Genomic DNA, 20,819 nt, shown 5'->3' with positions numbered 1-20,819 from the left:
CCCAAGTAACAGAGCTGAGATTTGAACCTTGTCTGTCTGACCCCCAAAATCACTGTGCTTTGCCTTGGTATAGTATTAACCTGGTTCTCCTAGGTCTCCTTTCTAACTCCAGTTCTTGTAGGAAAAGATGCCTAGTGATTTAAGATATTTTTTGAGTCTTGGGAAACTAATTTCAATTTATTCATTTTTCTTTATTTCAAAGAATTCCTTCTTTGCATAAAGTTGTTCTTAGATGGTTGAAATTTAGCTTGAATTTAATACAATAGAATTGAGTGTGTATATCAGAAATTACGTCTATACCAGGCAGGAATTTCAGTTCAGCAAGCTGGGGTTACTTTCTGAGGTAGGAAAGTTTTTTGTTAACACAGATCTACATTGTAGTCTTCACATTATTTTAACTATTAGTTTAGTTTCTTTTAGAATCATACTCCCTATACCCCACTGCTTTTTGGGCAATTTTAGTAGGAACAGAAAGACTGATAGTAACCTATAATTATTTCAGAAATGCTAATCTGTAAGAGAATTGATTGCATTTGTAGTAGTTTTATCTTTTAGAACTTGAGACATTGGCTATGTGGCTGTGTTAACTCTTGGGACTTGCTAAAATAATAATGATGACAATAATAAAAGCTAACAGTATTAGTATTCTAAGCTCTTTATGATTGTTAACTCGTTTAATCCTTGAGGTGACCCTCCCTATATAGTAGTTCATATTATCCCCATTTTGCAGATGAAAAAAACAGACAGTAAAGTAAAGTAACTTGCTCAGATCACATAATAGTAAATAGTAGTGCTGGGATTTGAAGTAGGCAACCTGGCTCCAGAGTCCATTCTTTTAATCAGAGAAATATTGGCTATTGCTGGACTGCCTGGGTAAAAATCACCACACATCCAATCTCAAGTTTTAAAAGAAAAAAAGCTAAAACATATACAGTTTAAAAATTGTATACACAACACACAGTTTATTTAATCTTTTTGCTTGTGTTTCATATCTGAAAAACAGGGTTAGAAATAGTACCTACTAAACAAGGTGAGAATCAAATGAGTTGATAGATATAAAAGGGCTTTATTATTATATATCAGTATTATAAAAGGGCTTGGAACAGTGCTCACACACAGTAAGCACTATATAAGTATTATCTAATATCATTATTGTTGTTTTATTAGCATACACATTGTCCAAATAGCTTTGGTCTATACTTTCCTTAGAGCCTAAACTTGATAGAGCACTGTATAAATGAAAATATATTTCAAACTAGTGTTTAATATGACAACTGCAGTGTTTTTGAAATCTAAATGAAGCAAGCTTCTAGGGGCAGTGAGTAGGGGCATTTTCCGGGCCTGGTGTGGGGATCTGTCTGGTGTGGCTTCTGGCCAGCTGCACAGTCTCCTGGAGAAGCTGGTAACTGTTCTTGGAGACTGAGTAACCACCCAAACTGGGTGGCTGTTAAATTTTTCCTCTGTCATAGAGTCGGTAAAGAAGTAGAAAGCAAGGCAGTATCAAGCAATGGGAAAGGGAACTCAAAATGGAGCTTTCTGAACCCTCCCCTTTGGTCCCAGGGCCTGACTTCTTGTGAGAGATCTGTCTTGTAGCCCCAGGATGGACCACCTGATTTTCCTTGCAGCTGAGCAGTTCTGTATGTTGCAGGTGGGGCTAGGGAAGAAGAAGTATCTGTATGCTCTGGAAGAGGGGGTCGTCCGCTTCACGAAAGAAGTCTACGTGCCCCACCCTAGCAACTCAGAAGCTGTGGATCTGGTCACCAAGCTTCCCAAGGGTGCTGTGCTCTATAAGACTTTTGTCCACGTGGTTCCTGCCAAGCCTGAGGGCACCTTCAAACTGGTAGCTATGCTTTAAGCTCCTGGTTGAGGCCATGGGACAGAGAGTAGAGCCCAGGTAACAGGAGTGGGTGATACCAGAAATCAAGGGTTGGGTTGACGACAAGGCCTCCTGAGGAAGAAGTCTACTTAATGGTGACTGCAGGAGATTCTGTGAAGTGACTGGCTGGGAAACCCTTGGAGAGACCTGACCTGGGGCCAGAAATAAAGTTAGCTAGAGTCATGAGTCTGTGCTCTTTGAGGACAAACCTAGATGGAGCTGCCTACTGATTAGTTGGTCTTTCTGCATGTTCTCTAGTGCACATCAGGGGAGAGCCTTCAAGCTGGAAAAGAATCCAGTCAGAGGAAATGATAAAAGGGGACTTTGAGGAGAAGATTGCTTTAGCACCATCCCCCAGAGGGGAAGGAAGGGGGAGAGCTTATGCTTATGGGTGCTGCTGCTATTTCCCTTCTAGGATCCCACAGAAGTTCAGCTGGGCCCTCTGTGGAGTAGGTGGGAGGGGCCAACAGAGGAAGCAAAAGATAATGTTCCTCTTCAGAGGAAGCTGGGGCAGCGGCCCCAGAAATGGCTGCATGGCACAACTCTTCCTGCCTCTGCGGGTCCTGGCAGAGAGGCCCCATCTGCCCTGGAATACTGAGGTCTTTCCAGTGATGAGGCAGAGTGGGTGACAAATGGGCTTCTTCCTGCTAACCTGGAAAGACACCAAGTAACAGGAGTGGGTGATACCAGAAATGTGAGGTACACCAAGCTCACATTCCTTTCTGGTTCTTGGTTTATCTCAAACCATAAGCAGCAGCAAAAAAATCTGGCTTTAGGAATCTCAGTCTGGACCTAGAGTGGGCTGGGGCAGGCCTTCATTGTCAACCTCACCTAAGACCTTTAGAGGTTTGGCTTCAAGTGGAAGGGCCAGGAAGGAAGTCTCAATTGGTGCCGATGGTTGTCCTGGCCGTTGGAGGTAGGTTGTGTTGGCTGCAGCCCCAGAGGGACCTGTAGAGTCCAGTGGCTTCTTTCTAAGGACTTTCCTCTGCCTTGAACTAGTCACCTTGTTCTCTCAGGGGATGACCTTAGATTCCTCACCTCCAGCAGATCCTTGGCAAAGGTGACTATGGTTTGTTGAGGTTCACTTTGGCTTCCTTCTCATAAAGTCTCACATATCAAGGCCTAGCTGGGGAGGGTCGGTGGGGGCATCACCACAGGCTCAGTGGTATCCCTGCCAGTCTTCTGGAGAAGCTGGAAGGGGCAGGATAGAGGAAGTTGCTCCCTCCTACACAGGGGTATTTCCCTGAGCAGGGAAGGTGCTGCTTCCTAGGCTGGGTGAACAGAGCTACGGTTAGGTGGTGGTTCAGGCAGTGACCTTAGGGCCTCCTCATAGCTCAGTGGCAGCTGGAGGGGTAGAAAAGCAAAGGCATTAGCCATTTCCTCACAAACACACCCTCTTTCCATGTCTCCTTTCCCCCAGTGACAGCCTTTTCTGAGAACAAGTTGAATCCTGGAGCTGTCGGCTCCACAGAAACTCTTTTGCAAGAACCTGTCTTGAATCTAGGGGCAGGCCTCCCTGGGCTGGGTCTACCATCCTTCCCTCTACACAAAAGAGTACAGTGGGGCCTCCAGCCAATTCCTGGGGGGCTCCATCAGTGGCCCTTTCCTTGTCCTGGCCCAAGGGCATTGTGTGTAAAAGTATTAAGATAAAAGCTCAGTTCTTAAGGGCACTCAGTGCTGAAAGGACTGAACATTCACCTCTCTGCAAGGCCAGAGTCTGAAGCACTGTGCAGTCAGCCAGTGAATCTGCTGCTACAGATTCTTTCAAACACTGTCATAGCTAAACAGGCGAGCTTGCTGCCACAGAGGGGCTGGTGGCTGCTGGGCAGCCCCACATAATACTTTGGCCCCCTTGGGATAGCCCTGTGACCAAGAAAAGCCACAGGAGCCATGCAGTCTCACACACCTTTCTCCAGCTTCCAGCTGGACCCTCTTCCCAGAGGGAGGCTAAGATTGGGGTACCACATGCCTTCCTCTGCAAGAAGTCTCTAGGCTTCACCCCATCCTTCCCCTAGCCACATTAGGCCCCTAGCCTGGCTTCTGGCCCCCGGCACACAACTCACTCCCAACTCCCAGGTGGCAGCCCCCAAGAGTCTTCCCTCACCTGCATCCCCCAGGATTCTAGGCACCTTTGCATTGTCTGGACCTCAGTGGGGCATCCTATGGTGCTGGAGCAGGGAGGAGGGTAGTTCTGGGGACCATGAAGTAAGACTCAGGATTTAAGGTCAGCGAGCAAGAGAGCAGAGCCCAAATCTCCTGTCCCCATGTCCCTTTCCCCATCCCTTTAGTTCCCCCCACGGAGTCCAAGGCCCAAAGCTCAGACCCTCAGCATTTGCAATGCAGTCAGGTTAGAGAGATTCCACTCCTTTCTGGCCACTAGCTCTAATGACTTTTGGAGGAAGAGTCAGAGAAGACCTCCCTCTACTCCCACTCCATCCTCTTGTCTGGTGCCAAGTTAGGGAGTCAGAGCCTGGGGAGGCTGCAGGTCAGAAGGTTGATTTTGTTTTCTGTACTCAGGATTCCACATGGTGCCCATGCCTGGGGAGAGGACTGACAGTACTGTAGTAATCACTCCCCCACCACACACACAGAAGCCAGGGCTCTGGGCTATCCCTTGGGAGCTAGGGAGAGAGGGTGGGCCTCCAGTTGCTTGGAGAGCTTGGAAACGACCATTGTTTTCATCAGCAGCTCCCACTACTGGGTCCTATTTAACAATGGCCATGGAGGATGCCGGCCAGGATGTTATTAACCCTTTCGACACTGCTGCCCCGGCCTAGAGGGAACTGAGGCTAAAAGATGCAGTTGAGAGAGTAGATTCCAAAGGCCCCTCTATACTGAATGGAAAGCAGGTGTCCTTTTGTTGGGATGGGGTAGGGGCATGTATAGGGAAGTTGTTGGGTCAGGTTGCTTATGTATTGGCTGGGGATTCAGAAGAAGTGGCAGGAGCAGAGGACCTGGCAGCACTGGGCTCATGCTGATATAGCAGCAGCAGCAGCAGCAGCAGCAGCAGCAGGATAGCTAGGATGAACACCAGGGAGGAAACTACCATCACCCCCAGAGGCAGAGGCAGGGCTTCAGCCTGTATCTGGCCTGTTTGGGCCCATCTCACCTCCCCAGGTTGGAATTCCACTCCAGAAGTTGGGTAGGAATGACCTGGCTGGGTCTAGTGTCAGCTTGACATGCAGGGGAAACTGAGGTGCAGAAAGATCCCTCTTTGCTGCTGTATAAACAGTGGCAGAGATTTGTGAGGGAAAGCAGAGTAGCTTTACCCCATCTCTTCTTTCAGCCCAGGGAAGGAGTGATGTATGCGAGGGAGTTTACAGAGAGGCAGACTTAGGGAGGGGAAGGACCTTGTGGCAGCGGCAGACACCCTTAGAAACAGTGGATCTGAGGAGGCAGGGAGGACTCAAGAATCTGAACTCAGACTCCTGTGCCAGCCCCTCTTCCATTCTCACAGACTAGCATCACAGAACTCTGTGCCAACAGGGCAGGGACCTCAGTGATCACAAACCAACCATATACAGCATTCTTCTCAAGTGGCTGGCTCTTATAAAGAAGCTGGGCTTCTGGTCTATGGTGAGGGGCCAAGGGGCATCTGCCCCAACAGTGGGACTTGGGATGGCAGTAGGTACTCAGCAGTAGCCACACCTAAGGCTATGAGGCTGTTTGTTGTCCATGGTGGTCTCTGTATGTGGAGCAGTAGTGGCAGAGGAGTGCCAAGAAAGGACATCAGCACTGAGCAACCTTGGAGACAGCCAGGGCCACAGGACTGGCTCTCTTCCCCACACCTCCCAACCCAGGAACCCTGGCCCAAAGGAGCAACTTCATTCAGAGTCTGAATATCTGTGAGCAGCATTCCAGCTTCTCAGCTTCTGCCCCTGCTTGTCCTGGTTAATAGAACGCCATGACCTAGTGTGTCCCATAGACGGTACTCCCCTCTGCAGGCCTGGCAGCCACGAGGTTCCCTCCTGAACCTTCAGGAGAAGGGGTTGGTGAGAACAGGCTTAGCTTCTGCTAAACCCGACAGCCAGCCAGGGGAGCTCCAACTCTCCCAGATCTCTGTACTTCTCTACTTACAGCCAGACTCTGCCCCTCTCCACTTCCCATTGGCCTAGGTAACTGGGCTCTGAATGCCAATTGGCTGTCCTCTGGTCTGGCTCCCACCTCTAATGGAACCGAGATGCCCATGGTTGCCCTGGAAACTGGGCACACACAGGCCACAAAATACAAAAGCCTCTCCACTCAGGCTCTCCTCTCCTTCCAAAGGAATTATTGTGCAGCTCCAGGGGCCCAGCCTTCCCCAACCAGCCCCTTACTCCTGTCGCACTTCTAGCTTTGTCAAAATCCTGGTCTTGACCCCAAAGGCCCAGCCAGGGGAGGATTTCAAAGAAGCCTTAAAAAGCCCAAGTCCCTAGGCTGAGCTAAGTGTACAGAGGATGGGGATGGAGAAGGAACACTGTCAGCAGAAAAGCTTCATTCAACACTTGCCTCAGTGACCTGGAGAGAAGAGGGCCTCCCCCTCCAAGCCTGCCCTCTGAACCCGTCAGGAGTTGTGGAGCCTGCTCCCTGGTCTGCAGTGCTTCTAACTCATGGGGCCAAGATGTGCAGCCAGAGCAGTGGGAGTGGGGCTGGACTTGTAGTTTTCAAGAGACTGCAAATTAGAATCGCTCGGGTGAGGTTTGAACCCATACCATTGTTTCTACCTCAGACCAATTGAGTTTCCAACTCAGGACTCTCAGGATCATGATCCACTGGGCTAAAAGTGCAAATGCAGTGTTCCCAGCAGGTGGCAATGAGTAACTAGGACCTAGTATGACAGGGTAAGAGTGGCAGGAGTTGAACCAGATAGTGCATGTCCTACCCAAATTCAAAAAATAAGACTGAAAACTATTATGCTAGCCTAACAATAGCATAGCCACAGCTGGGTTAAACCTGAAGGCTGGTCTGTCAGTTCTTAACCAGCAGTCTAAATATTCTGATATTTACTGCCTTGGTCTAATATGCTGAACCCAGTTATTAATTTTTCATTTTATTTACCTAAGAGTTGATGTAAAAAACAAAATTCTAGGGGACCAGAGTAGAACTTCTGACAATCACTAAACTAGGAGCCAGAAGAAACAGTCATCTTAGCCCTTGAACCCAAACATGCTTTCCTTGGAGTTTTGTAAGCTCTTTCCTGGGTCCCTGCCCTTTAGAGAGCAGAATACAGTGACAGCGACATGGAGTCCTGCTCCATCTGGAGTCTGCTGCTACCACCTAATAGCTGTGACTTTGGGCTCATCATTTCAGCATCCTGATGGGCTAAATGAAGAGAATAAGTGTCTGCCTCAAAGGATTGTGAGGATTAAATGAGATATGTTGCCTGCAGGGTCAGCTCAGTGGCTAAACATCCAATGCTATCGGTGGTCAGGGGTGCCCTCTCCTGGCAGCCAGGAAAACGACATGTGGCAGCCTAGACAGGAACTGAGCCCTTTGTTCTCCAAGCTGAGCTGACCAGGCCAGTGTGACTGGCTGATAAAAGTCTAAGAACCCTTCACCCTTACCACATGAAGTAAGGTGTGAAGGACTGACACTGAGTCCTTGCTGACAATGGCAGGAGAGTCGGAAAAGTGGTTTGAGAAAAGGAGGGAAGCTGGATAACCCTTTCCAACATAGCTCTCCCACGTCCTAGGGCAGTGGCCAGGGACCGAAGCCACCGCTGCTCCTTCCCCTAAAGATACAAGCTCCAAAGGTAACCAGAAGGCCTCGGGATCACCACTGTTATGAGGGTGCTCTGGGACTCAGGGCTGGCGGAAAGCAGAGTGAGGAGGGCTTCTGGGATAGGCCCTTGGGACGCCAAAGGCAGAGCAGCCAACATCTGCCTTGGCACGGCAGCAGGAGAGAAGTGATGGATCAGGACTCTCCTGCTGGCCTACTGGGTGGCAACAAGGAAATCTGAGCCTCTCTGGGCCTTTTTACCCCTCAGAAAGATGGAGCTGGATTAGATGGGTTCTTGCATCAACTTCTGATTCTTAAATGTATTCTAAACTGATGCCACTCTGGAATGAGACCTTCACCTCATGGCTGCCAAAGGACCAGCCAAGACTTTTAGGTGATGGCTCCCAACACCCAGGAGGAAAAACACCGGCTCAGCTTAGAGAGATAGAGATATATTTCTTCTGTTGCATATTTCAGACTTCACACTGAGCTTCAGGCACAATGCTGCTCCAGGTTCTTCTGAGAGCCCTGACAGAGTCTTCTTCCCACGCTGCTCATGAGGGCTCGCCCCTCCAGGGTGGGAGCCCAGACCCTGCTTGCAGTTCTGAGTACCTGGGAGACTCTGCATCGGTCTCAGTAGGCCCTGGTGCTCTCCCTTTCCCATCAAGGGGCAGGGTATGCTGGAAAGCCCCAGAGCCAGCCTCACCCCTTCTTCTATAGTCCCCTGGCTACAAGAGGAGAGGCTGTCCCATGAGAGTCCAGCTCTGCAGTGCTCCCCCAAATCTCCTGTTCTCTGGAACTCAGAGCCTGGCACGGCACTTACAGAGTCTCAGTCATGAGCACCACAGGCCCAGGCTGGGGGATGAGACCCTGGAGAGTAAGGCAGCCCCAGCCTCCTCCAGAGTAATAGCAGATGGGCTTATCAGGCCCCTACTCCCCAGAGCCATGGCCCACTTCCTGGGGCTGCTCTGAGCCCTATTGCACATCTTTTGTTTCCATTTCCTCCCCCCATCACCCTTTTTTTTTTTTTTAAACAAAACTAGAGGGGAAGGTTTGGAAGAGCAGGACGTGGAAGCTGGAGCCCTTCTCCCCACATTCCTACTACCCTCTGGTCTCCAGCAGAGCCATTAGCAGAAGTAAACACTATGTCCACCTTCCCTGCCATCTGTACGGGTTCTTGATGGCTGACATGGCTGTGCTGCCTGGGCCTCTGGTCCTTGCCTGTGGTGGGGACATCCCTCCATTGTCTGTAAGGTGCAATTCCCCGGGTCTTCCGGAGGTACTGCCTGGGGCCCTGCTACCTGAGTCGCCCGTCTGCTTTGACAGGCCCCAGCTCCGATTTGGGGTCAGGGAACAGAGAACTCCAGCTGGTCTGTCTGCAGAGCTCCAGGGAGGGGCACGCGGAGGGGCCCATGGTACAAAGTCCAGCCACAGACCAGAAGCTGCTCAGTTCCCCATCTGTCCAGGCCTCAAGTTCAGGGCCTGTGAGCTCCGCATGCTGCCGGGCGGCCTCTTCCGCAAGCTCTGGCTGAGGCAGGTTCAGGATGCCACTCAGGCCCTGGAAACTCTGCTCCATATACTCGTTGTGGGGGGGCCCGGCATGTAGCCAGCTGGCATCATCTAGGGGTACAGAGCAGGCAGTCAGCATACCCTGCCTAACTGATCACATGAAGGCCAGGGCCAGGGCGTCAGGTGTGGGCACCCATTCCTGTCCCAACTCTACCAGTGAGTCACATCTTGCCAAGTGACCTATGATCTTGGGCTAATGCGCAGAATTTTCTGTGCCTGTAAAATGATTAGTTTTATAAAATCAACACAGTAATCTCTGAATTCCCAATTTGAGGATGAAGCAAAACACTGGGTTTGAGGCACTTTAGTAAATAAGGTAACTTTCCTGTAATGGTATGGTTTGTGTCCCCCATGCCCATCTCCAGTGGTTCCTAGAGCTTCCAGAAACCTCGTACTCAGACCCGCCAGCTGTGGGGCCCTGCTTGCTTTGCCAGCCTCCCTTCCTGCCAATCCCCTGCATCCTACTTCCCTCCATCCTCAGTTCCCTTCATGCACCAGACACCTGCCAACTTTGTTCTCTCAGCTTAGAATACCCTTCTCTATAAAAATCCAGCTCATTCAAGGCTCAGCTCCAGTACCGGCCTGCTATAAAGCTGGCCTCCATTCTTTCCCGTTCCCTCCATCGGGCTGTGAGTCCTAGGGGAGGAGAGGTGCGGCTGCCTGCTCTGGATTTGCCACAGCCTCCTCCTCATACCCCATCCTCCTCTGGGTCCCACTCGCTCTGACCCACCCTCTCTGTGATAGGATATAACTAGAGGAAGGAAACATTTCTCTACCTACTGAGTACCTATTGCATGCCAGCCTCTTTTACCCACATAACTCGGCCCGAATGTCTCCCAGGGGCTAGTAACTTGTATTAGGCCTACCTTTCAGAGACCTTCAGCCTATGCCTGTGTTCAGAGTCTGCTCCCTCAGCCTCACCCAAGTGGGTGGAGGGCCAGGTGACCCTGCCCACCTGGCCACATAGTGGACTAGGATGGCCAATCAGATTTGCTGTCCCAAGAATGTGGAACTTGGAGACCAAGAGGCCCTCATTAGTCTCTGTTGCACTGAGAGGCCATGTATCATGTATTGGAAAGCCAGAGCCTGAGGCTGACAAAAAGAGAGGACAGGATGAAGGACAAGGTGGCCTGAGAGACTGAGAAAAAGCGCCTCTGGTTCCCAGTGAGACCTGAGACATTTCCTGGGTTCTGTGGGGCAGAGCCCTCATTCTTCCACTACCTTCTTTTTTATTTGAGCTAGTTTGAATGGATTTGTGTTCGATGCACTCACAAGGTCTCCATTAGTTGTATTACTCCTACTTTATACCTAATAAGACTGAAGCTCAAAAAGGTCATGTAACTTGCCAAGGATAAAAGCCCAAAGTGTCAGTACTATCTTCCAAAGCCAAGTTTGCCTGACTCCAAAGCTTCCCTTTCTCCCATATCACAGTGCAGGGCCCTGGGATGCTAAGGGACAGACGATCAAGTTTCCAACCTTACCCCTTCCCCTACTCTAGTGATAGGGGTCGGCTCAGTTTCTTAGATCACCTGCCTGGCAAATTGCATTCTGTCTGCCTTCTGGCCATCATTTGGGAACCAGATCCTTACCTTTCCTGAGAGGTAGTTTGCGGTTGAAGGTCAAGGGCAGCACGAGGAAGCGGGTCTCACCCAGGGGTTCCCAGAACTGAAGCAGTCGAACAGTCCAGGCCCCTGGCCGCAGGGGCCGGCTCAGTGGGGGCTTATACTGCGTGACCTCAGTTTCCGAGTCTACCACAATATCGTAAGATGTGGCCACCACAAAGGTGGGGTCAATCCACACCACAGTGGCTGTGAGGTTGGGGCCCCGGGCCCAGCGCTGCATAGCCACAGGCTCGTCCAGGGGTCCCAGCAATCCCCCAAAGTTCCGGAAAAGACGCTCCTTGGGGTCCCACTCGGTGCCAACCTGTAGGGAGGAGAGGCAGCTGGGCAGGAGCCTTGAGGGAAAATCCTCTCTAATCTGCTGCTACCTCTAACTCATTGTGTGACCTCGAGTTAGTTTCCTTCTGGGCCTCAGTTTCCCCATGTGCAAAATGAAAGGCTTGGATTAGGATTTCTTTAATATCCCAGCCCTGAGATTAATTCTGGGCTTCCGTTCTGACCTGCTCTGTAGTGGTGGGGGCAGAAAGGCAGAGATGAGTTTAAAGATCCTGCCCAGAGACCATCCCCACATGAAGTCAAGGCCTCTGAGAGGGAGATCAAGAAGACACTCAAAAGCCTAGCCTATGGCCAGAATGGAATGTCCACATCTCTCTATGAGAGAATCCCTGAAGTGTAGAAGATAGGATTGACTTGTAGTGGAACTACAGTCCTCTCCATGGTCACTGCATGTCCTCTGTGCACCCCAAGTGGGAGGTGCTCCTCTACATGTGCATGCAGGGGTGACATAAGGCATGTGCACTGGGCATTGGCAAAGCTGCCATCACTAGGAAAGAAGAGCCCATGAACCCAGTCCTGAAAGGCCTAACCCAGTCCTTGGCCCTCCCTTGTTGACTGTCCCTTCCTTCCCACTACCCTGAGTCTTGCTGGGGGTCAGGAGAAAGCAAGGGGAAGACCTGTCCCACCTCCAAACTCTGGAGCCGGCTGGCCTGGTCACTGTGACTCAACAGCTTCAGGGACCCCTGGGGCATCAGCCACATCTCAAGCGTCTCTGCTGGCCTCTGGGCTGACGGCTGCACCGCCTGCGTCACCAGGTAGCCCTGGAAATGGTCGTCATAGAAATACAGGTGCACGCTGGACGGCAAGCCCCTGGGCTCAAACCTAAGGTTTCAGCAGGGAGAAATGGAGATGCCATCAGCACATCTAACTTGGCCTGGAGTCCCAGGGAGGGGTTCTGAGGAGTCACGTCCCAAAGCACTTCCTTTGCCCCAAATCTCACACCCATAGCACTTATGTGCCTGGCTCTTGCCATCTTTGTTTTATTTGCATTTTCCCCTGCTTCAGACTCTGGGCTCCCTGGGGGGCAGGAGCTGTCTCCTTCTGATTAGCCTCCCCCTAGGACACCACACCCTGAGGGCCTGCAGTATGTCAGAAGGAGGTCTCACCTGCAGAGTGGGATGGCTGACGGGGACGCAGTGGTGGAGGCATGGCGCAAGCTGAGGCGGGCAAAGGCAGTATAAGCGGTGAGCATGACATCACTGAGCCCACTGGGTCCATCGGCTACGTCATAGGTGTTCTCCCAGTAGGCTTTGAGAGCTTGTGTGCCAGGAGGGTAGCTGCCATACAGGTGGAAGTCCAGGATTTCCAGAACCTCCTGGTTCACAGTTGACTCAAACTTCCGGGCAAAGAAAGTAGGTCTGGAGACTTGCTGGAGTGAGAGAGGCAAGGAGGATGGAGGGGTCTGGAGGTCTAAGCACGGCAGGGAAGGGGGATAGGGGTCCCTCCCAGCACTGCCCAGAGATCAGCCTCCAGGGTTTTCATTGCTGCCACTGCAGCCCTAGAGCCTTGAGGACTGCTCCAAGTGAAGGCCCCAGATTCCCTAATTGGCCCACCCTGAATCCTTTCTGACCCTGGTGAAAGGCCGGGGTGAGGCAGCTATTGGGTGGGTCAGGAGGAAGCACCTGCAACCGTAGGAAGTCCTGTGGTTTGAAGTCGTTGGGGGAGCAGCCGCACCAGTCCACAATGTGCTTGTATTGGCACTTGCAGCCCAGCTTGCGGTTCCAGTTGGTGACCCGAAGGTTGTTGTCCACGAGGCTCTCGCAGGCGGGGCTATTCTCCAGCACCGTATGGAAGAAGGACTGCAGGTGGCAGGGCAAGGTGGAGGGTGAGCTGTGGGTACCCAACCATGCTCCCTCCCAGGCCTCGGTGAGGGCCTGGGTCACCCACCTCAGCTGGGAGCAGCGTGTATGTGTAGAACTGGCGTAGCTGGGCCACAAGTGGGTCGTCCGTGTACACCACATATTCCACGAAGCTCCGTGTCAGCACGAACCAGTCGGAGCCACCGTCCACCACAATGCCTGCTGGGATCTGCCGCTCACCCAGGCGCCACATGTGCGAGTCGCACTCGTGGAAGAGCCGGTCTAGGCCCTGTTTCTTGATGAACCTGTGGGTGGCAGACAGGCTGAGGGTCATGCAGGGTGGGGTCCAGACTCTCCCATCTGCCTAGGAACCAGCACTCCTCTATCTGTGATTGGCCGGGTCCCTGAGCCCCCTATGTGGGAGAGGTTGTGATGAAACCCCGGGGTCAGGGCCTCCTCCCCAACCCCTCACCTGGAGTTGTCCCTGCCATGAGACTTGAGGAAATTCTTGTCCCGATTCTTGGACAGGAAAGCCACCAGCTCCTCATTGGTCCTAGAGAGGGAATGGGGTGTGGGCAGGGTGTGTGAGGGGTTGCTCAGTCACTGTCCCAGAGCAGACTCTCTCCAGCATACTTCACCTATACTCTTTGGCCTCCTGGCCATGTGCTCTACCCCCATTTGATGCTCTAGGGTGGTGAGCACCTGAGAGGCCCCTGAGGAAGACCACCCCATCCTTCCTCCACCCCTTGCTGTCTGACCCAGCACCTGTGATACACACCTCTGGCTTCTCCCATCTCTTGCCACTCTCAATCCTTACATCATCTTTCACCAACCCCTCCCCTAAAACATGGCTGGGGCCAAGGGACCATGTCTGGGTCCCAGAATGAGGCCTTCGGGACAGGAAGGAATCTTATCAGGACCCTCCAACCCTGAGTGCCTAGATGGGCCCCCTTTCATCTGGAGGGTTCAGAGCACCATCCCACACCTGGTTGGGTAGTCGGTGGCACTGAGGTTGATGAAGAAGTCCCAGGCCCAGCCAGGCACCTCCAGGAGGTCCCGCATGCTCCGAAGATACATCCTCAGCAGGCTGGCCCCGCCCCAGATGGTGACCATGCGCCAGGGCGTCACTCGCACATTATCATACTGCCGGGCCAGCTCCACCACCTCCCGGTGCAGGTAGTTAGAGCGCTGTGCGGAGGGTGGGGGTGGGGATGAGATACTCATCAGCCGAAGGTGGACCCTCAGCATTACAACCTCCCCACCCTATCCCAAACTCAGGACAGAGTACAAGTGACATGGAATGGAGAGAGCACAAGGCAGAGCCATGTCACCTTGTGTTGGCTGCTCCACCATTCTAGGCCTGTTTCCCTAACTCTAGGCCACCTGAGGTCAGAGAGCCTATCTGTGACCTGGGTCTCTGCTCTGCTCACTCAAACCCCCTTGATCTCCTCCCCCACCCCACAGTACCTTGTCCACATGGATATAAAAGAAGTGCTGCTCATGGTAGACAGCTTTGAGGAGACGCTTCAGCTGGCGGATGGCGCGGCCATGAACCACCAGCATGTAGGCGATTCGTACTGGGGGGCCATCCATGGGCTGCTGGGCTTGGGCCTCGTCCCACTGGATGCCTGGACTTATCTTCCCTGAGTAAAGAAAACAGGTATCGGTGAGGCCCCTCCTTGGGCCACAGGGTGGAGGTCACATGGGAAGAGGGGGCTGCCTGCCTTCAAAAGGAAGAATCCTAGAGTCAAAGCCCAACGCCCCTGGGTCCCAGCTCCGCCTCTGCCACTTAGTGCACTTATCACCAACTAAGCAAGAGAGGTGGCACCTCTAAGCTGTCCTCCACTGAGAAACGGGGGTGGGATCCCTGTCATATCACCTCCTGGAACTGCTATCTCTCCACCCATGCCTGTCTCTTACCAGCCAGCTGGCAATGCCGGGGCACAACCTTGGGCATGAGGCTCCCGGCCTGGTGCAGGCATACCACGTTGGCGATCTCCTCCCGGCACTGCTTGGAGCTGGCCCGGGCCAGTGCAGACAGTGCGTCCTTGCCCACAATCTCGCACTTGGGTGTGAAGCTGCTGTCTGTGGGCTGGGGGGCGCCCTCCACACTCCCTGTGTCACCATGTGGTGGGAAGCCAGCCGCCCCAACCAGTGCCTCTCCGGCTGCCGCCCCACTCAAGTTCTGGCGGCCGGGAGCTTCTGGGGGTGGGGCAGGTGGGACCCTCCGGCTGGCTCTGTGACGGCTGGTTACTGCCCGCACCACCTTGGCCACGGGCATGCCTGGGCTCTCAGCGCGGCCCCGCCAGCGCCCATGCCTTCTGCCAGCACTGCCCCGCCGCCCAGCTGAACTGTCTGTGTCCTTGGAGCCCTCGCCGGGGTCCAGTGGCCTCTGCTTCCTCTGCCTTCCTTTCTGTAAAAGACAGGCAGACACACAGGTCACTGGGACAGTCACTTTCCTACTGCACCTTTAGCTCCCTGCAGGCCTCAGGCCTAGAAGCCTCTGCTATCGTTTACCTACAGAAGTTCTGTTCACATGAGGTCTCTGCACAGACAGCACTTCTGCCGGGAGTGCTCCCCGACCAGCTGGCTGAGCAGCGTCACCCTCCCCCCATGGCACCATCGCACCCACATCCCCACTACTGCACAAATCATAGGGCACTGTGTCTCCTTTGTGATTTGGACTCAGTACCAAGTTTCTTTTCAGCAGATATGAAAATAAATGTTCACATGTATCACAAGAAAAGGGTGCGCAGACCCTGCAGAGGACACGAGGGTGTCCACTTAGCACCCCCACCCTGGCATGACTAGGAAGAGGCCAGGAGGAACTGCAGTCACCTTTCTCTGAGCATGTTCCCTCAGCTGGAAAATACAGAAGTGTTCCAATGGGGTAGGGCATGAGATAAGGCAGCTTGAAAGAGCTGTCTCCCTCGGTGGTCCCCATTCCTTTCTCACCATTCTGCGAACCCCCTCCACAGGCCACTCCCTCCACTCCACAAGTACCACAAGTCCTTTCTGGCCTGGCTTTTCAGCAGCATGACTTACTGAACCCCAACGTCTTCTTGAAGTACCCTCCTCACCTAGTTCCCAGAATGCCCTCCAGGTGTTTCCACTGCCTTGTGGCCATTCATCAGCCTTCTTGGCTAAGCTTTCCTCATCTCCCAAGACGACCCTGGGCCTTTCCTGGTCCTAGCTCAGTCTCTGAACTCCGTCCACTCCCAAGTTTCTCCATCTGGCGTGAATTGCACCCTTGAACCTTCAGGTGTTAAACTGCCTGCCCCCTTGACCTCTCCCTTGATAGCCCTCTCAACCCCACAAGTCCAAAAGCGAACTTCTGACCTTCCTCTTCCACCACTCCTACTCCAGTCTTCACCATCTCAGTGAATGGTGACTCGATCTTTCAAGGTGATCAGGTCGAAACTTTTAGGAAGTCATCTTTGACTCTTGTTTTCCTCATACCCCACATCCAATCCATCATCAGGACATCCTGCTGGGGTTACCCTCAAAGTACATTTGGAATCAGATGACTTCTCACTGCCTCCATCACTGCCACTCCTGCCTGACCCCTGTGCCTGGAAGGCTCTCCCCGAGATGTCCATTTTTTTTTGTTTTTTTTGTTTTTGTCCCTACAGCTCATTCTCGTCTCCTTCAATTCTGTGCTCAGATCGCATCTTCTCAGTAAGGCCCACCGCAACACTAAAACTCCAGCCCTCCTTCACCCTTTGCTTTATTTTCCCCACAGCATTTATCGCCTTCTCTCATCCTATAGTGTATTTACATTGTGTTATTCTGGGTCTCTCTCCTTACAAGAATGTAAGCTCCATGAGGACAAGGCTTTAAAAAAAATTTTTTTATAAGGGTTTATTTGAGTCAAAACTGAAGACAACTGCCAGGAAGCAAGATCTCAAATGTTCCAGGTTTTTGTTATTTTGTTCACTTATGTATTCTAAGAGCTCAAGAGTGTCTGGCAATGGTAGACACTCAATAAGTATTGAATGAATGAATGAACGAATGAATGAATGAATGGATGTGAAGCTCTTGGCATAGGCTCCGCATTCAATAAATGCTGACATCCTTATTATTACTACTGGAAGGGGAGTAGAAACCAGTCAAATGTGAAATCAAGTGAGGGTCTAAGGCCCTCAGACACTTTGGACTCTGTTGGGTTGAGTTTTCTCTGCCCCTCACCTCCTTAGGACCTTCTTCTTCTCCCCCATCAGAGCATGGCAGGCACCTCACATGTCAGGCTGACAGCCACTTTAAGGCCAGAGCCCCACCCCTCCACCCTAGCCCTCTGTTCTCCTGAGAGACACCCAATGAGAGCTGGGTGTGTCTAACCCCATCTGAGAAGAGACGCCTGCAAGAGCGAAGGCAGGGTAGGAGAGGGCACCTTGGACTAGTCAGCCCCAGGGAGAGATGAATACAGCTCCACTGAGCTGAGTGTATGCCAACCTGGTGATGTCTGACCTGGCCACACAGCAGGCAAAGAAAGACATTCTCAAGCTTAGGTGAGTAGAGGTGGCAGAGGAGCTGTGGGCCTTTGGGGTGGAATCCACTATCAGTGAGTCAGGAAGCTGGTCAGGAGGGCAGGGTCCAGGGCACAGGGCCAGGCTGGCCGCGGTGGGGAACAGGATGTGGGAGGAGATGGCATGTTGGTGCCCTGCACTGCAGCAGGGAGCTGGCTGACCCTGAGAAGGACAATCCCAGAGGAGGCTGGGGGGCCAGGAGGCAGCAGTGAGGAATGGGTGATATGGGAGGGTCCTTAATGGGCAGCCAGTCCTCAGCTCTGCCCCCTCCCAAGCATATTCATATGAGAAGCAGCAGGGCCCCATACTTGTGCCCCTGGAGGAGCTGCCCCCAGTAGTCCCTGAGGTCAGGGTCCCCTCTGATTACTGAGGGTGGGGACTGGCCCTCTGACTTCTGGCCTGGATATATTCTGGCCTCCAATGCACCCTCCTCCCCACCGAGGAGGCATCTGAAGTCCAATGCCACCTCTTGGCTCTACGGCAACTTTTCGGAACCCTCTGAGCTGGGGAGACAGAGAACACAGAACCACACCCCACCTCCTTTGGACTTCTCAGACTGCATTCAACGTAAGTGGTAAGACAGCGTGAAAACTTTGAAAACGATAAAGTGGCTCTCTGGATGTTGATCATCCCTGGTCTCCACTCTAGCCCCCTCCACAGATGGGGCAGAGTGTGCATCTTAAATGCACATCTGGTCCCATCACTGTGTGACCCCCTCTGGTGCTCTCTCACTGCACTCAGAATAAAACCCTTGCCCCTCACTGCCCCAGACTAAACCTTGAACCTTCTTCCAAGGAACATACCATAGCCTCCTTTCCGTTCTTTGAAGGCACCCAGCTGAGCCCATTCTCCTCAGGGCCTCCTGCAGGAACTCTGCCCACCTCTTCCCCAGGCTGACTGGCTCCTTCAGCTCACATGCCACTTTCTGCAGAAGCCTTCGCCAACCACCTGATCTAAACCAGCCCCTTGTTATTCTATTGAGTTTCCTTTACTGTCAGTCTCTCCTTGCAGACTGTCTGTCCATGAGGGTTGAGACCTTATTTTATTTATTTCTGTATCCCTAGTATTAGCAAAAGGCCTGGTACCAAGTAGGACTTTCTAAATATTTGTTGAATGAATGACTGAAAGAATGAATTAATTAATCTCTATTCCCAATGCAGAGCGCTAAGATAATAGTTATTTACTGATGGCTTAGCATATGCCAGGAAGTCCTGCAAACACTTCACAGACATCATTTTCATTTAATCTTTACAATCACTGACCAAGAGAGGTGATTGGGGTGCTATTATTATCCCCATTATGCAGGGAGGAGATACTGAGGAGTACATGGAAAGAAGTTAAGTGATTTGTCAGTGGTCACAGTGCTACTTAGTAGCAGTACTGGAATAGGACATGATGGTGAAGTGGAGTCGTCCACCTTCAGCGCTCACCTTCCTAAGCACTGTTATGCTGCCTGGCAACCCTAAGGTCTGATGGAGTGGCTGCTGAGGGGGTCCAAGCACTGAAGGCTGCTTGTACTGCACAATCTTTAGGTCATCAAGAATCACTTTCCATTCCAGTCCATGGATTTTCCAACCATTAGGATGGGATTCCAACCACCCTACTGCCCCAGTTCTCCACCCCATGCTATGGGCAGGGCAGCAGGGACCTTGAGGCCTGGACAAAAGTCAGCCCATCCAGAGACGAAGCCACACAGCAGATAGGGCCATTTGTTTCTCAGAAGCCTCGCTCCTCCCCAGAGGTCACCAGCCTCTGCTCACATACTCCAGGGTCAGAGGGCTCCCTAACTGTCCTGGTGGCCCATTCCATCTTAGAATGTCTCATCTGCCCAAAGAGTCTTCTTACACCGAGCCCAAAACACTCTCTTCCTCCTTCTTAGTGGTCCACACAGAACAAGCTCACTCCCTTCAGATGACACAGAGCCAGCCTCCCACAACCCCACCCCCAGCTCCTTGAGGAGTTATGGTCTCACGTGACTATGTTCCAGCTCCCCGCACCATCACAACCTCTTGGTTCTCCCAAAAAAGGCAAATGTAGCTTTTCTGCCAGTCTCCACACCAGGCCTTCCAGACTGCCCGGATGCAAGCAGAAAAGGAAAGTAGACATCAGGGTTCCCTCGACTTTCACCCTGCTAGGTGGAGAGGCCCAAGAGGACATGGCAAGCAGAGCGTCTGACTAAGAGCCCTAGAGGCATCGGAACTCATGGTGGTGGGGCGGGCACAGGAAAGCCCCTGCCCTCTGGCCAACAGCTTAGGGCCAGGGTTAGGCCTACCCTTCCCCACCTTCCAGGATGGTCCCAGACCCCAATGGACTCTTTCTGACCACACTGGGGAAGACATATCAAGGCCTCCAGCTGAAACCAAAGTCGGCCAAGAGTGACTGAGACCCTTGGGGCAGACACCTGGAGACTAAGCAGGATGAGGGTCTGCTCCAGGACCTGGGGCTCTGCTAAACCAGCTGCTGCTGTCCCCATTCCCTTGGACCCAGAGGGGGCCCCTTCCTCAATTCCCTAATGTCCTGAGGCCAACTCGCCAGTTCATTTCCTCCTGCCATCTCCTCCTGAAGACCCGTACAGGTTCTTCAGACACCTGGCGTGGATTGGCTAAAAAAGCCACGCCTCGAGGACACTTCAGGTTTTTCCCTCAGGGTCACTCCCTGTTCCCTCAGTTGCTGGACTGTGTTCTACCCGGGGCACCACTCCCTCACCAGCTGCTGCCCGTGAGGCGCAGCTGAACGTGGTGCCTGGGGTCCCTCGGCCTCACTCCTCTGCCCAAGGCGCGCATACCCCCGCCCCCTCCCAACTTCAGAAAGTTTGGCCTGGGGCTCCCCACCCCGCGGCAGGCTCAGGCCCAGCCCCGCCTCCTGGCCTCGCTCCCGGAGCCTGACCTTCATTGCTCCCTGAGCCGGAGACCACCCACCAAGACTCGCTTCTCCCGCTCCAGCCCCCTACTAGCCCGCGGCTCGGGCCTCAGGGTCACGCACTGGCCCCGCGTGCAGCCCCCGGGCTCGCCTAGGAAGGGGCGCCACGCGTCGGGGGCCCTGCTTCAATCGACCGCCCACCCGCGCCCGGCATGCACGCGGCCAGTGCCCCACTTCGCCAGCCGGGGCCGCCCACAGCCCCGCCAGGACCCGACGCGCCCCCGCGCCCGGCCTGCCCGCCTGCTCGCCCGTCAGAGCACCTCGCCTGGCTCGTCCTCCTCCAGGCCGCTGAAGCTCCACACCACCAGGCCCTGTAGCAGTAGGATGGCCAGTGCCGTAGCAATCGCCAGTTTGTAGCGCCGCACCAGCTTCTGCACCCGCGCGCTCGCCACCATCTTCCTGCCCTGGACGCGGAGCGCGCACCCAGCCCTGCAACCCGGCCGCGGGCGCGCGCAGGCCCAAACGGCATCCCCTACGG

At 53.1% G+C, this 20,819-nt stretch overlaps 2 protein-coding genes across 5 annotated transcripts in view; one reads left to right on the top strand and one right to left on the bottom strand.

The window, feature by feature from the left end:
- MRPL27 (mitochondrial ribosomal protein L27) overlaps window positions 1-2,062 on the top strand; it is a 5,112-nt gene extending 3,050 nt beyond the window's left edge. Inside the window, exon 4 of the mRNA XM_039846311.1 lies at window positions 1,649-2,062. Coding sequence (XP_039702245.1) covers window positions 1,649-1,855 — 207 coding nt within the window. The 3' untranslated portion in view covers window positions 1,856-2,062. The remainder of the gene's footprint in view (window positions 1-1,648) is intronic.
- On the bottom strand, window positions 171-20,819 carry XYLT2 (xylosyltransferase 2). Of its 4 annotated transcripts, none has more exons than XM_039846307.1 (11): window positions 20,602-20,819; window positions 14,817-15,309; window positions 14,364-14,539; window positions 13,882-14,084; window positions 13,369-13,449; window positions 12,985-13,201; window positions 12,720-12,896; window positions 12,204-12,466; window positions 11,724-11,919; window positions 10,732-11,065; window positions 171-2,528 (listed from the first exon to the last, which is right to left on the bottom strand). In XM_039846307.1, exons 1-11 carry the CDS (start codon window positions 20,734-20,736, stop codon window positions 2,524-2,526), a joined length of 2,280 nt encoding a protein of 759 aa, XP_039702241.1. In that variant the 5' UTR covers window positions 20,737-20,819; the 3' UTR covers window positions 171-2,523. The 4 variants fall into 4 exon arrangements, with proteins under 4 accessions (XP_039702241.1, XP_039702239.1, XP_039702240.1 ...); XM_039846305.1 differs by lacking the exon at window positions 171-2,528 and adding an exon at window positions 2,542-3,067; XM_039846306.1 differs by lacking the exon at window positions 171-2,528 and adding an exon at window positions 3,074-3,220.

Source organism: Pteropus medius, unplaced genomic scaffold (assembly GCF_902729225.1).
Source record: "Pteropus medius unplaced genomic scaffold, Ma_sr-lr_union100, whole genome shotgun sequence".
In the NCBI taxonomy this organism is placed as follows: domain Eukaryota; kingdom Metazoa; phylum Chordata; class Mammalia; order Chiroptera; family Pteropodidae; genus Pteropus; species Pteropus medius.
This window is presented reverse-complemented; position numbering and strand designations above follow the sequence as displayed.